Genomic DNA, 15531 nt, shown 5'->3' with positions numbered 1-15531 from the left:
AACAAAGTTCTAAAAGTAATTTCTCAATGTTTTTTTTTGTTTTCACTGATTGAGACAGAAAAGGGCAAAGGATACTTCACAATAGACATTAAAGCAACATTTAAGGTATCTTAATATGTCACTGCACTTCACTGAAGTCTACAAAGTCTACATGGTTCGTTTTTGAGGTGTGGAGCTAGCTTATATGTTCCTGCCAACCCTTTGCATCCTAGAAAATACTTTCGGAGCAGAGTAATTAAGAAAATGGTGAAATTCACTTTATGAATACGGGGAAAAGATTGGGTTTAACCCAGTCTTCAAGAACATGTTCAGGGTGTAAATATCGGGCTTTACACTAACAGATTGCCAGGTGCGGCCCTCGGGACCATCAAAAAGCGGGACATCAGAACGAAAATTGGATCTAGCAAAGAATGTGAACCGTCAGCCAGTTGCTATGCCGACATGCTCACAATGAAACCCCGAGTGCCAGCGGGTACCTCGGAAGCAGGGCATAACTGAAACACACGATTTATTATGCAACTCCTCGAGGGTGGTTATGGTACACAGGTGTCAGACTGTCTTCATGCGGCTGAGTCCTCCGGCAGAGGCTTCTTTTCACTGCGGTGGAATGGCCAGGCTGGTCAGGATTTCCCGTATTGATGGATAGATGCAACATTCTACGGGTTGGGAAAGAAGAAAGACAACACCCACATCCAGTTAAGACAACGACAAGCTCCCAACGATGGATGGGTGCGTAGGCTAGTCGGGAAGTCGCATTTAAAAACGATGGATGCACAAAACAAAATGAAGAAAAGAAGACTAACACATTATAGCTCAAGTCCTTTGCGTATTTCAATGGCTTTAATACAGTCCGTTGCAGGTTAAGGAACGCAGGACATGCTCCCCCCCGAGACTCTATGCTTGCCACAATCAATGGCTTCCTCCTCTAAAGTCTAAACCATTTGCTCTGCTAATGTGGAAAGAGTGGCGGGCTTTGGGGAAGGAGATTTCGTTTCCTAGTTGTTTTTTTGTGGTGCTACGACACAAGAATGCACAGCACCTGACTTGGGCCTTTTTATATTGCATATGCTTAAACACAACCGCAATGTAAACAGCGTGTTGCAATTAGCACAAACACAACATCGGCACTTTTTCATGTTTTGCTCAGGCAAAGTATTCATAAACAATAAATATTACTGCCTAGGTAAGTTGATGCCCAAAACATACGCAATCTATGGCGCAACTAGTTTTGGTGACGGCCTCACAATTGTAAGAAAAGGATAGGAAAGACGGCAGCCTCTGTATGCTACATGACGCAGTTTGTGAAAACCTAATATGTATTGGTGCTTTTTTTTTGCATATTACAACCACAATTATATGTAAGTGTCAAACTCCAAAGCTTACTAACTAGGTTGGTGTCTCGCAAAAGCACCTACCATAACGCTAATAGTTATGAACACAACCTTCCTGCCAGTAAAAAAAAAAAAAAAAAAAAACAATAAAAAAAAGGACCTTTTTCGTTTATGTTAACAATACTATACTGCCACACTCTGTATGCACTCAATGCATTACTAGATTGGTGTCCATACCTATGGAGAGGAAACAGTACAAACAGATATGGTCACTGACAAGACAAGAAGTGCAGGGCATCTTTTTCAGAAGCCCATTCAGTGCACGCTCATTGCCTTCTGCTGTACTTCTGCACGTGCATGCTCGAAGCTCACAAAACGTCCAAGTGCTGTCCAAGGTACGAAGCTCGCACCGGAGGCAAGACGACTCAAAGACCTTCCTGCCATTCAAGTCGTGTCGGTGACCACATCAGCACCAACTGAACAACATTGCAATACGCAGCAACGACGAGCAATCGGTGGCAGTTTCCGGTCAGAAGGGCACCCACCGTTTGGGGGTGCAAACTCGGCGAAGCGACGGAGCATGGCGTTGATGAGGACGATGGGGGCATTGGGCTGCACGACAGGAGTGTCCAGCCGCTTGTCGGCCACCTGCATCACGTTAGTGCTCATGTCGTACACCACGGGCACGGCAATGTGCGATGGCTCTCCGGGGACCGTCCGGGTCAGCTGCAGCTGCACACCAGACGAGGATTAGTCGGTTGTTGCGTTGGGACACGGCTCTGCCTAGAGTCGGCCGAGAGCTACGCTCGAAGTAGCCGCCCCATTGTTCTGGGGCAAATCCACGTGGCTCAGACTACAGTCGGCCAAAAGTTACACTTGAAGTAGCTGCCCCTTTGTGCTGAAATGAAGCCCCACGACTCAACCCAGAATTGGCCAAGAGCTACGATTTAAGTATTCACCCCTTTGTGCTGGAACAAATCTCCACGACTCTACCTACAGCCAGTCAAGAGCTACGATCAAAGTGTCTGCCCCTTTGTGCTAGGACAAATCCCTACGGAATTACCTGCCCCTTTGCACTGGGACAAATCCCTATGGCTCTACCTAGAGTCAGCAGATAGTTGCACTCAAAGTATTGTCTCTTTGCACCGGGACAAATTGTTACAGCTTTACCTAGAGTCTGCTGAGAGCAGCACTTGGGTATCGTTTCAGCTTGTGTTATGTGCAAATGATGTTTGTTGGCACTTACAGGACACTTGATGTGCTTCAAAAGATCACAATTGTTTTTTCTGCTGGTTTAGAAACAGCAGATGTCTAAGTTTCTCCATTACATCAGCTAGTTCTGTACGAGTATAAACACTTCCAAGTGTGTTTGACTCTTGCTTTCCTTTTTTATGAGCAATTCTAAAGGACGGTGCTAAAACGTTAACCACTGGCACTAGCGAGCACCAATTCTATAGGTTTTTCAAGCATAAACATTGTGTTAATTACCTCTGTTAAATTTAAAACAAGCAGCTGAGGAGAGAGTATGAGGACTGCATATTGCTTTATTATTTAGGGATGCGGTGGCAGTTTAGAAAGAAACACACTGGCCAGCACAGTGCACCTATGCATAGGCTCTACCGAAGTTCCAGCATACTAAAAAGCCACTGGAGTGAACCACTTACGAAGAACAGCATCTTGTTCTTGATCACGAGGACGGAACTCATGCCAGAAGGTGCGATGGGTGGCGCGGCAGGCGGAATTGTCAGACACAGTTGCATGCTCCACTTCATGCTACGGTCAGGAACCTGAAAGCACCCCAGCCGCTCGTAAACATTGCTTGATGAAAGCATCTATGTACAATTGTGAAAATGTCAATAGCTATAATGCAGTCAAGTGTGCCTTTGACAGTCCTGCAAGTAAACCTCCAGTGGGTTCAAAAACAGCTTTGGAGCTTAACAGTTACACACACAGACGTACAAATGAGTACATCGTAACAAAAAACACAAAATAAACTTTTTTTTTAGTGGAGATTGATTGTTTTTTCAATATAGTGATTCTATCTTCTAAAGGGCTGTCCATACACGAACGACAAACATGCATATTTGTGGATCTGGCAAACCTCACTGCCGGATATGACGTTTCTTTGGCAGCATACTCTCAATTCCAAATATGTTTGAGTCTAGAAGTTTGGTCAAATTTGTGTACATCCCCAGAAATAGCTTACAATAAAGTTCACCGGACTTTGGCCTCATTGTGGGTGTTTTACAACCTTCAAAACTGCACAAAAAAAAGTCTCCTTTAAAAAAAAAAAGAAAAAAGGCCTTGCAGGTTAAGACAAGACAAAGTCAAAAGACAAGAATGTCCTGAACAGTCATAAAATTGTAACTCTTACAGATAATAAAAGCATCTGTCACCCTTTCAAAAGGATCTTCCACAAAAAAGATAACAAGCTCACCAGTTCCAGTCTCATGAGTTGAACAAAGTCCTTGAGAATGTTCAAAGGAGCATTAAGAAGCCTAGTGAAGGACATAAATGCATTGGGCTTGTACGGGAAACTAACCACCTGAAATGGAAAACCAAAAAATTGGAAGCTGTATTTCAATCTATCGATCAAACCGTCATATGCCAACTGCCACGTAAAAGAAACTGTGGGTTTTTGTTACGTCTTTAGTGGCACACTTCGATTGATCGAGTGACATCAAAATGTCAAGTGATGTCACACATCATGTGCCACAGTGTCACGTGATTCGACGTTATGCAACATGGTCATGTGACGTTATGGGATCACACGGCGGTGAGGCATAACTGCACCCCGATACGACACTCTCAGATAGAAATGGGCAGGGACAAGAATCGAGCCCAGGATCCCTCCATTCTGCAAAGAGATATTTTGCTCCAGGTACTCCAAGCTGCGGTGTGCTAACACGATCTACTGCTAGACACCCCTTGGAGGGCGAGTCAGTTTCCGAGAAGCATATAGCAGAGGCAAGTTATTTAATCTATCCCTGATTGTGTAATACTGGACGTAAACACTCGCAACAGAAGCATGTCGTTCGCACTATGTTTCGTTTCGCCACCTGCTGAACCAGGTACACAAGCCCCTGATGTTTCAGCTGGATTGTTACTGTATCATGCAAAAAGCTGTATGCTACAAATAAAGCCATTCTGTTCTAAACGTACCTTGGTGTCGAAGTACCGCTCGAGCAGCTGCAGCTCGTCGGGACTCCACTGCTCTGGGGGACCCGGCGGGGAGAGTTTGAGGTGAAGGGACTGCATGCTCGCCGGGTTCAGGCTCACACGGCACTGGAGGGTCTCTGCCCTGAACTGGATCACCCCAGGCTCCTGGGTCTGGATCATCGTCAGCTGCGGAGGAGGAAGCGATCCCCTCGGCTGACTGCTGCTCGGAATACGCGCACACCAAGCATGGAACGGTAATCCGTCTCTTTTTACATACGCCGGGTTTTGCAAAAAAAAGTGTGCGTATGACGCAAACACTCTTTTTCTCTCGTCAACTCACAAGCACGAACATGCTTTCATGAGACAGAATGTGCCGTACGATTTGAAAAGAAAAAAGAAAGCCTGCAATGAACATATTATTAACTGTCACTTTTCCATAACACTGCCGATTAAGAAAAAAAAAAATGAGGAAAAGGTTATCTATTTGTGACATCGTGACATCTGACAGATGGCATGCCGGCCTCTTTGACGCGATTCGTGGCTGCTTCGGGAACACTTTTGATGCAGGGCGGTGCAGGACGCTAAACACGGCGGCCAAAGATGGCGCGAGGCAATGGCACGTCTGCACTCACGTTCTCCTCGCCCTGCACGACGCGGTGCAGGCTCTTGCGCATGAAGACGCAGCCGAGGAAGCGCTCCAGCGGGGAGCAGTGTGGGGCCAGCTGGAGGGGCAGGGGGGGTCCCCCCATGCCGCTGCCCATGCTGCTCTGGCAGGCCAGGTCCAGGCCCTTGTGCGACAGCAGGGTCGGCATGGCCGCCGCCCACGACCGCTGCGGCAGCACCCGCGTCGATCCCCCGCCCAGGCCTGCACACCATGAGTAACAAGGACACAAGGAGGATGCTGACGACACGGCGGGAGGGAAGGAGGGTGATGTTAAGCGGGGATATAAACTCAAAATTCAAACTTTTCAGAATTTTTAAAAAATTTTTATTTATTAACTTTTGAACAATGGTTTAAGAAACTTTCGTTCATAAACATGGAGAATTTATCTCACAAAAAGATATTTTCGGCAGCCCTCGAGTCAGTAGATAGCAAATTTTTACATTTTTAATTCAGATGTTTTGTGCACGCTTAACATAGCAAGAACATGTCGCCCTCATTGGAAGCGCCATTTACTCTAGATTAAGCCTGTAGTAGCTTCCCAAGTTTAAAAGTATCGATGGCCAGGAACACCCGACACATCCAAAAAAAAAGAAATGTAGAAAATATGGTACGAGCAATCTTATTGGTGGAGACCCAAAACAGGGCTTACAAAATTGGTCCTGCACAATGACGTGATGTTGTGTTATCTTCAGCGACATTCTCCTGACAGTGTCTTCCCTTTGCCTCTTAGTTCTTGGCGATTTATCTGTCGAGGAATGCCTGCCACGAAAATCAGCTCGCATACGACAACACAAGGTTGTAGCTTTTGCCAGGGGAAGAACCGAAACTCAAAGAGGAAAATGCTACCTATGCTCCAAGTGAATTTTGAGTGCCTGGGACTCGTGGAAAGTAGAAAAATCTTAAGTTGAAACTTCAAATGCTCTTTTCTCAGTTTCACTTTTTGGTAGAGAATGTTGTATGAGGAAATGTATCACTTGACATTTTGAAAGTGTGAGGACTTCATTTAGTGTGGTCTTGGAGTGAAATTTTCTGAGGATAAGGTACTCATAACCTGAAAAGAGTCACTCCTTCATAATGACAACTGAACATTTTAAAACAGAAAAATGTGCATACATTTTTTGTTCTTTTGGGCATTATTGCTTTTCTCTAGGATCACATTTTTTTACAATAAATTTTTTGCCTTAACTTGCACTATGGGTATTCTACTTTAAATTAAAACAAAAATTTTGCGGACGGCAATTATTTTTGTATTTAAATACATTTCCTAATAAAGTACTTTTTTTCTGGAGCGTGATAAGCATAGTATGTTGTTGAATTGGTCTATAAGGCTGAAACTTTGGACACCATCATTCCTAATAGGGTTCAATTCACCTTGAAAATATGAATAAATTTGAACAAAGGGTTCAAAAGTTGACCCTCCCAGGCCATATGACTCCTCAAAAAAGATAAAAGGTATACTCCGCCTTGCCTTGCGTCTGGACGCAGCGGAAGCTACGAGCTATCCTAGCCAATCTCGTTCTGTGGACGTAGACCGTGATATGTTTTCCGCGCGTTTCTGTGCCCCCTCTCCAAGGTCACGTGGCACTCACATGGCCTTGGAGAGTATGTTATTCGGCGGGTGTGTGCTCCTGGCTCGACAGTTGATCCTTTCGGATGTGACACGCACGGCGGCAATGCTCTGAGCTCAAGCACATCATTTCGGCACACATCTCACTTAAAATACTAAATCCATAACAAAGACGAGCTGGATATGTATCCCTCTACTGCACATAACCAATGTAAGTGCATACACTATGTAACATTGAGAGTATGGCACACTTTTTGTACCTCCACTCTTCCAGTACCATGCAAGTGCTTCTTCATATGGTTGCGGTCTCGCTTTCGATTCGGGTTTCCGTCCTGTGTTTAACCGGATGTTGTGAGTTTTTTGTTTGTGTATAATGAATGGGTTAACTACAAAACGATAAAGATGTTAAATAAAATGCTGTAAACGCAAACACTGACTCCTCAATGTTTCTTGATCAGTGTGAATGAACAACAATGATTCTGACGCACCAAGCAAAACTTCTCACATTGCAGTCTGCGCCGCGGTTGTAAAGGATACATGAATTTTGTGACAGCAAATGTCATCCAATCTACTGCAAATTCTATGTCACGAGATTCAGCTCCCTTGTATTTATAAAACATGTTTGGCTCAACCAAGCCAACGTTATGTGCAGCCTGATAGCTGATGTACATTGAGAAGATTTCTTTTGCATTCCCCATCACTTAAAAGGTCTAAAACTGCAGTTGACTGCCAATAAATGCATGTTGAACTGCAGCGCCGCCCGCAAGCAAGATATTTTTTTATTTTTTTTTACCACTATTTTGGATTTTAGTCTGGACTGTGAAGCTCCAAAGCTGTCCAAAGTTCTGAATTCCAAACAACAAAATAGTTAAAAAAATATTTTGACGGGAACGTTAGAATAATTTAGCAAGCATTTTCACGTCTTCAGAAAGTGGCGCAACGGATGTCAAAATAATACTTAAAATTATTTTAAACGTAGACGTCGAAACAGTCACTACCAAAACAAAAAGCGGGCCGATCCCGGATGCAGTGCTAACACAGGTCAACACACAAAAGAGGTGCAGCAAGCTTCAAGCACTACTTCGCCATTGGCCAGTGTTACCAACCAAGGGCGCAGCCGGGGGGGGGGGGTGCTTCAGCTTCCCCCCTGAAATCCAGCCGAGCCTATAATATACACATACATTTTGACTGACCCCCCCCCCCCCCCATCCCCCTCTCCGCACCCCAAGTCATGGACAGGGGTTTCCCAGGAAGTGCAATTAGGGGGGTGTCTAAATTTTAACCAAAGAGGGGGGGAGGGGGGAAACCAAGAACAGAGGAATCATTGCGAATTAAGGGGGTGCCTTCAGAAAAACAAGGGGATGTAAACCCCCAAGGGGGTGTGCAGGGAAATCACTGTTACCAACACGCTTGTTTTGTACTTAATATAAAGAAGGTTCTTCGTTTTGGGGTTTTATTTTTATTGTCATGTCCATAACACCATTTTCTAAACAGGTGAATTCTTTTTTTTCTTTTCATTTTGACGTCATTCTATTAGAAAAAAAAAATATTTATTTTTCTTCAAATTGTTTTTTTACTACGAACAAGGCAAATAGCCAGTATTTTGATTCGAGGGGGGCCGCCCTTGACAAAATGCTGTATGAGGGGGAAGGGGAAGAGGAGGCCCCAGCAAAATGGTTTTGGGGGGGGGGGGGGGGGGGGGCAAGCCCCATGCCCCCCCCTGGATACGTGCCTGCTATGAACCTAAATGGAAATGCACAGAAAAGAAAATCAAGGTTAAACCGTATGGCCCCAAGAGGAAAATGGGCAAAACCCATTGAAGACTTTGGGAGCTTTGAACTCCTAAACTAAGGGGCACAAAAGAAGCAGAGCAACCCTAATTAAGGACACACAGAGGACAATGAGGCCACAACCATTGGAACAAGATAAAACTTGGCGAACGTCAATATAGATGTTGACAAAAATAAAACCCGAAAACGAAGAATGCTACAAATGTAAAAGGCAGGTTTCAGGTTTTAACTCCCTCCCCCACTCCCCTACTCTTCACACCTACCCCCAGAGCCAACCCCACCTCAACCCCTCTGTCATATGGTGTTCCCTCTTCCTGAAAAAGAATTTCTGGCTACGGCATTACCATCGACCATACCAGATAAATATGACGGTTCTCGTCTGAGGATGCAGCAAAAACATGTCCTCTAAAGTAGCCACGAGAGGCCGTTTATGGAAAAATAGCAGAAAGGTAAACTGAAAGAAGCTGCTGGCTAAATTCCTGTACAAGCCGGCATAATGTTCCTGGAAAGAACCTACAAACCATCCCACATAAGATATAAAAGATATAATACTAATGCCAGCAACATGGTTTCATATGTTCCCAACGCAAGGACAAAATTGGTGGCTAAATCTTGCACAGTCGTCGATGGGCGCTTTGACCAGGGCAAACCTTGTTCCTACGAATAAAGTCGGCACACGATGAAGGTGCTGGTTTCGCTCGTTTCCCCACCCTCCTGTGGCTCTTAGGAACCTGTTCTGTGACATAGAGTCACGTGACATCGCCACAATATGGTCGCACAGTTACCCACACGTTTGCCACCATCAGCAGAGTAAAGAAGTACTATAGCTTCACGCGTTTTCCTTTTTGCACAGTGGTAGAGCATCAGGCCCAGAATCTTAAGGTCCTGGGTCCTAGTATTCTTGTTGGGGGCAATTGGAACTTTGCTCCTCCTTGTCAATTACTATGCATACTTTTGTAGAGATCTCTCCCCAAATTCTGCGTCACACATTTCGTCACAATTTTTCGTGGCATTCCGTCACACTTCGCTCTAAGATTCCACCCCCTAAACACATTCCGCATTAGAATAGCTACTAAAAGCCATCTGGCAGAAATGCTACTGCAAAGCAGATTCAAGAGGACTAAAATGACACAAGGGCAAAATGTTCCTAGAAGATGCCTTTCCAACCACCCCTTACAAAACAACCATCATAAAGAAAAGTCACAGGGCCTCTTATATTGTCCCTAAGACGACTTGAAGGCGAAAGCCCAAGCGCCAATGGTTAAAGACAGACATGACTTACTTAATTCACTTTGATTCCTCTTAATTCGCTTTGTCATTCTTCTTAATTTCATTGCCTCTAAATTGCCTGAGTGGACACATAAACATGATAGCGAACCTCCGAAGACAGTGCTCTCTGTGACGACGCACTTGTAACACACTTTTGGCGTATTTTCGTCGTTTTCGTGTCGTCGACGTGTTTTCGCTCAAGGACTTTGAAGGTCGACTGAACGATGAGACATATCAGGCTTCCGCCTTAATAAAGGCCCGACGAGAACCAACCCCACCTGTGGGCATCTGCGGCTTGTGGTCCATGGGGGGTCCCGTCTGGGGGCTGTGCAGGGCCGCGGCCGCAGCCCCGTGCGGGGACGGGCTCGGGGCCAGCCGGGGGGAGGGCCGGGGCACCGAAGGGCTGCCCGGCCATGTCCCGGGGGCGGGGGAAGACAGGGACATGCTGCCCTGGGAGCCCCCCGGCGTCGGGAATGGGGAGCCCCCCTCCGGGTGGCTGGCTGCGGACAGTAACACGGCAGGCAAGCGACTCAACTTTTGAGGCTTTGTTGGAAACTCGACAGCGTTCTCTCCGCCTTTTTTTTTTTTTTTTTATGGTCACTGATATGCCTCAAAATTAAAATCAAGTATAATTGCCCCAGTCTTTACTAACAACAGAAACAACCAACAACTGAAAATAAATTTTAAAAAAGGACACTCGAAACAAAACAAAATAAGGATTAGCATGACAAGCTACACCCAAAAAGCCCACCCCTCTTTTTACTTCAGCAAAGCAAACTCTGGAAAGGAAGAAACCACCAATCATGGCGAGCAGAGCACTTTGTAAAAGCGGCTTCTCTTGCTATTGAAACCCTAGCCCTAAGCAAATTCTGCTTTAAAACTGGACTATGGGTTGCAGAAATTTTCTCTCGACTGCTGGCTGCTTACAGGACATGTCACCGTAAAATTCTATCGTTGGGCACAAGTTAAAATGTGCCAGAAGCTCTGCCTCCAGCACAAACTCATTGACTTCCGTCCAGCATTGGCCGGGTGTGCTCGCAAAACCCTGAAGAGTTAAAGGAAGCGGAGAGCTCGGGCTGGAAACGGAGCTTCTGCCCTATTCCAACCTCTACCTCACTATGAGCACACATAGATACCATACTTTCCGATCTACAGTCTACACCCTGTGTATAGTCTGCAAGGAAGAACTTTGCCCAAAAGAAGAAGGTTTTCCTTAGATGGTGCGCACCTGGTGCATAGTCTGCAGTAAAAAATTTCCTATGCTGCACACCTCGAAAACCGTCCGCTTTACTTCTTAGTGCAAAAAAAAAAAATCTTAACACGTAGAAATCATCATTGACATACTGTCATTTACAAGATCTGTCATGTCGCCTTGTAATGACCTTAAAAAAAAGCAAATCCTTTTATTGTTCACACCCGTAGATAGACTACGCCATGTAAATTTAGGCTTTTAAACGATCTGCAACAGCTACTGCCCTCTACCTCTCTTACCCCTCAAATTAGATTACAGGGTTTTAGCTACACATTAAGCGCCGTTCACACTATTGCGACCGAGTACGGCCGAGAGAGACCAGACCGGTTTTTAAGCCTTTTGCGACTTCTTAGGACCGGATGTGCTGCAGGGAGCTGGTCCTAAGAGATTGCAAGAGGCTTAAAAACCGGTCTCGTCTCTCTCAATCTTACTCGGTCGCAAGAGTGTGAACGGGCCTTTAATGTTGCGTTTATGACATGCTCTGGAATTGGAAGTTCTCTCGGCAGTAGGAGAATGGGAAAGTTAGCGGCGAGTTGGCGGTGTGCCGGTAGGTTTTACCACAGGGTTTTACTGCGGTGATGGCGCAGATACCACCGACAGATTTTCTGAATCGGCGCCTCTCAACACCGCGTAGCCACGGACAAAATTAAATTAGATATGTTGTACTACAGCGACAGCATGGGACAGGTCCCATACGCCAGTATGAAGTGCAGCAGGTCGTCAGCAAGACAGCCGCTTCCCTGCCGCCGTCAACCATTCCCGCGGTATCTCTAAAAAGAAGGGGACGCACTGTCACTCACTGGCATAGCAGAGAATGCACAGTTTTTTATGGGCTAAAGCTTTATTAACTATTTTGTCAGGATAGGCTCGCAGGGCAGAGTGGATGAAAAAAGAAAAGAGAAAGATGTTGTTCGCCGTCTTGGACGATCAAGACTTAAAACACAACTTTACCGATGGTAGAAATCTTGCCACACGCCTTTTCTACGATTGCAAAAGACAATGTAATCTTGGCAGAGATATAGCAACGTAGAAATACGATTTCATGATCACATAGACGTTGCGTTCGTTCAAAGAATGCTAACACTACTCACTTTTCTCGGGTGATGAAAACACGTCAAAATCCGCATCCTTCAAACACACCTTTAAATACAATACGCGCCGGTAATATCTTGAACTTGAGCACACGCACGGAATGTGCAAACTAAGAAATCCGGGCAATGTTCGAGGACAAAAATGCTAAAAAAGCACCACTGTGGTTGAAGTAAACAAAGAGGACGGCACGAGTGTTTCTGCTGTCTTTAGGATGTTGCCACAACATCACCGCATGAGTAGATGGATCTTCCTTTCTAGGACGTGCTAGGTTATCATCGCGACACGCAATGAGAATTCAGTCAAGGATAGCGCTTTACGCGGAACAATGAGCTTCCACCACGCCGACCACGTCGATCATCACCACCGACGCCATGTTTATCAGCAGACAGGCGACTATGCGCAGGCGCACTCTGATTTTTCTCTTGCTTCGTTTACATTGCTAATTATTCAACAAAATGTGGATCAGAATATTCTTAAACAAAACTTTTAAGAAACATTCACCGGCAATTTATTGTTTATGATCGCGGTGCTGGTGAGGTAGGCTCTGATCCAATAGGCGACGTGGATTTGGCTGACGTGCCGTGGCACCGCGACGCAGTGAAAAGCCAGAGAGCTTTCAAAGGAAAGGAGGTATGAAAGAGTTTGCTTTCCTTTTAAAAATTCTATAGCAAAATGTTTTTTTTTTTTTTTGGCTCTTTATTTTTGTGTTTTGGTTTTCTCTTCACACCTTTTACGACGTGCAGTAGATAAAATTTGATTTCAAGATTGCTTCATGGTCCCTTTAATAAATGACGACGACGACGACCATGCCTAATTTGCAGACTACAATCCGGAAAGTATGGTGTATGCGTTGTTGGAGGGCTCAGAAAAAGGGAGGGTGGACGCCACTCACCCTGGGAAGCCATGAAGCCCGGCTGGGCGGGGCTGGGCAGGGGCACCTGGGAGGGCGAGGGCGAGGGCAGGAAGGAGGGCGAGGGGGCGTGCAGGGGGTTCACGGGGGAGCTGGCCCCGAACAGGTTGCCCGGGGACTGCGCCTGCATGTGCAGCAGCGAGGGGCTCACGTGGGGGTTGGCAGCCCCGCCCACCACCCCCGAGGAGGACGGAGGAGGCCCCGGCACGGGGGGGCTCGCCAGCGACGCAAACGACGGGTTCGGAGACGCCACGTAGCCCTGTTCTCCGCACGCATCACAAGCAGACAAGGGGAGGGGAGAAGGAACGATGCCAGGCCTCAATCCACGGCCGGCCGTTGTCGCGACGTCTTCCGGTTCAAACATTGTCTCAAAGCTGATTCGCACGCCTCCGTTCGCTTATGACCGAGTTTTTGCAATCTCTTACAACGAGAGGACACACTGGGGCCAAGATGGCCCAGAACTGCATTTCACTAGAGCGAGGGTTCTGCGGTATTTGCACAATCAATAGTATAAAAAAAAAAGATATATATATATATATATATATATATATATATATATATATATATATATGGGCTTGGATTCAGGCAAGAGGTGCAGACATATTTTTTATTTTGCATCAAAATTTTATATTTTGTGGCACATGTTCTAAGAAGAACAATCCTTTTTATTTTGATGTCCTGACATGTCTAGTTTCTGAGAAAAAAAATTCTCAAGGAAACGGGAAAGAACGACGAGGTTTTGACGATTGTCGTGTGCGGCATTTTTGAATGACTCTTAATCTCAAAGTATTCAAAAGAAAGCATCTTTATTTTTTTTTATTGTGATATATATACAAGTAGGTAAAACGACATTATAACTACTATTTATTATTCGTCACCTCCAGTTTTTGTAAAAATCCCCAAACATGCCTCCGCGAACAACTGTGACCTAAACTGCAGATATTTTTTTAGTCGACTATGTTTAGTATTACTTTTAAAATAATACCACGTGTAAAACCTTTCATTGCCTTCCACATTATGCAAAGTTTGTTTCTTAATCATGTACAAGTACTGAGAAATAAATTATGAAACAGAGGTCTTTACGTTTTGTTCAGTTTCAGCAACTGTATAAAAAAACATTTAAAATTTTTTTTTTAAATCTCGGTCGTAAGCGGTTGTGAGCATGCGAACCAGCCTTCGGACGTATAATAGCCTTGCTTGCAACAGACCGCCGTAACGACAATAACTTTCAAATGGCCTCTTAAAGCGATACTTCAACGAAATTGAAAATACAGTGCAATCCACTTATAACAACACCACATATAACGATGTACTGCTTATAACGATCAGTTTCTCGGGTTTCTAGACTAGAAACGATCAGTTTCTAGTCCGGATACAACGATAATCGTTTATAACGATTGAAATTTCAGGTTTTCTCGTTACCATTATAAGTGGATTGCACTGTATACCCGTCGTGCTCAAAAATAGGTTGAATATGGTCCACAATATCCGTAAATGACAATCGCACGTTTGTATTTTGAGCCTGATGGCTGCATTTATCGTTATAAACGGCCCACTTTGGCAAGCGCTTGGAGAGCAGCCAGCGGAGAACACGTCACATCCGACGCAATCGTGACGCAGTTTGTCTCGAGATGAGCAAAGCTCCGGCGAGGCTGACGTCGTCAGGATGCCCTAGCCGTTCCAACCACCGAGGTGGTCGAAGCACGCTAGCGATCGGGCCATTCCAACTAACCACAAAGCTGCTTTTGTGTCAATTTTGAGTGACAGGTTAATCTTCTATAATCTTGTAGAGGGAGAATAGCAACGTCTGGAACACAAAAAGAGAGTCCCATGTATAGACCACAAAATTGGTGTCGAAATTTCGCTGTAGTATCCCTTTAAAAGGCTACCCCGCTCAATTTAAAAAAATTGCGGGATCCCGGCTTTGGTTGTACTACTTAATAAATGGCCCTCCGTCGTTTGCTGAGTGGGAAGTAAAATATATTTGCGTGTTTCCTTTTTAACATAAATCCCAAACCGAAACCAAAACTTTGAAAAACAGGTGTCTACTGTCAGATAGTTCCTTCACAAAACCCGCCCATAACGCACTACTAGTATGTATTTCGGCCAAACATGCCCCTTATCGGCGGAATAAAGTTTTGAAGTGTAGTGAGTCTCGCTAAACCTCGTATGCTTCCTCAAAATGTGCGAGGTAGAACCTATTTATAGCAAGGACAGATACCGTATATTAAAGATCAGGGTACAATAAAGTATAGTTGAAGTAAACTCATAACTTGTGGTACAGGCATTAAAGGTACTGAATGTAATGAAGACCTTTCCTATAAAAACTGATGTCGTTAGAGATGGGTTCCACCAGATAACAGTAGTATGCTAAAACTGGGCCACACATCGCTCCCAAGATGTGCCCGCCGATTACTGCTAAAACAGAAAGATTCAGCAATGTTCATAACCTAGCAATTATATCAAGCTGCCATCGAATTCTCCAATGTAAACCACA

The 15531-nt window shown here is 45.0% G+C and overlaps 1 protein-coding gene across 3 annotated transcripts in view; it reads right to left on the bottom strand.

Annotated features, from left to right (window-relative positions):
• Positions 1-491: 491 nt before the first annotated feature.
• The window catches only part of LOC8035696 (mediator of RNA polymerase II transcription subunit 14), a 46073-nt gene continuing 31033 nt past the window's right edge, over positions 492-15531 (bottom strand). For 2 of the 3 annotated variants that reach the window (XM_040209642.3, XM_042294085.1), the window contains exons 29-36: positions 13017-13293; positions 10059-10280; positions 5123-5355; positions 4494-4676; positions 3769-3876; positions 2996-3118; positions 1877-2063; positions 492-656 (exon numbers count right to left, since the gene is read on the bottom strand). In XM_040209642.3, the coding sequence (XP_040065576.1) occupies positions 595-656; positions 1877-2063; positions 2996-3118; positions 3769-3876; positions 4494-4676; positions 5123-5355; positions 10059-10280; positions 13017-13293 (1395 nt within the window). In that variant the 3' untranslated portion in view covers positions 492-594. The remainder of the gene's footprint in view (positions 657-1876; positions 2064-2995; positions 3119-3768; positions 3877-4493; positions 4677-5122; positions 5356-10058; positions 10281-13016; positions 13294-15531) is intronic. The other variant, XM_040209643.3, reaches the window with a different exon arrangement.

The sequence above is a fragment of the Ixodes scapularis genome, unplaced genomic scaffold (genome assembly GCF_016920785.2).
Source record: "Ixodes scapularis isolate PalLabHiFi unplaced genomic scaffold, ASM1692078v2 PGA_scaffold5__190_contigs__length_132052651, whole genome shotgun sequence".
NCBI classification, from domain to species: Eukaryota; Metazoa; Arthropoda; class Arachnida; order Ixodida; family Ixodidae; genus Ixodes; species Ixodes scapularis.
Note: the sequence above shows the minus strand (reverse complement) of the source record. Positions and strands in the feature narration are given on the sequence as shown.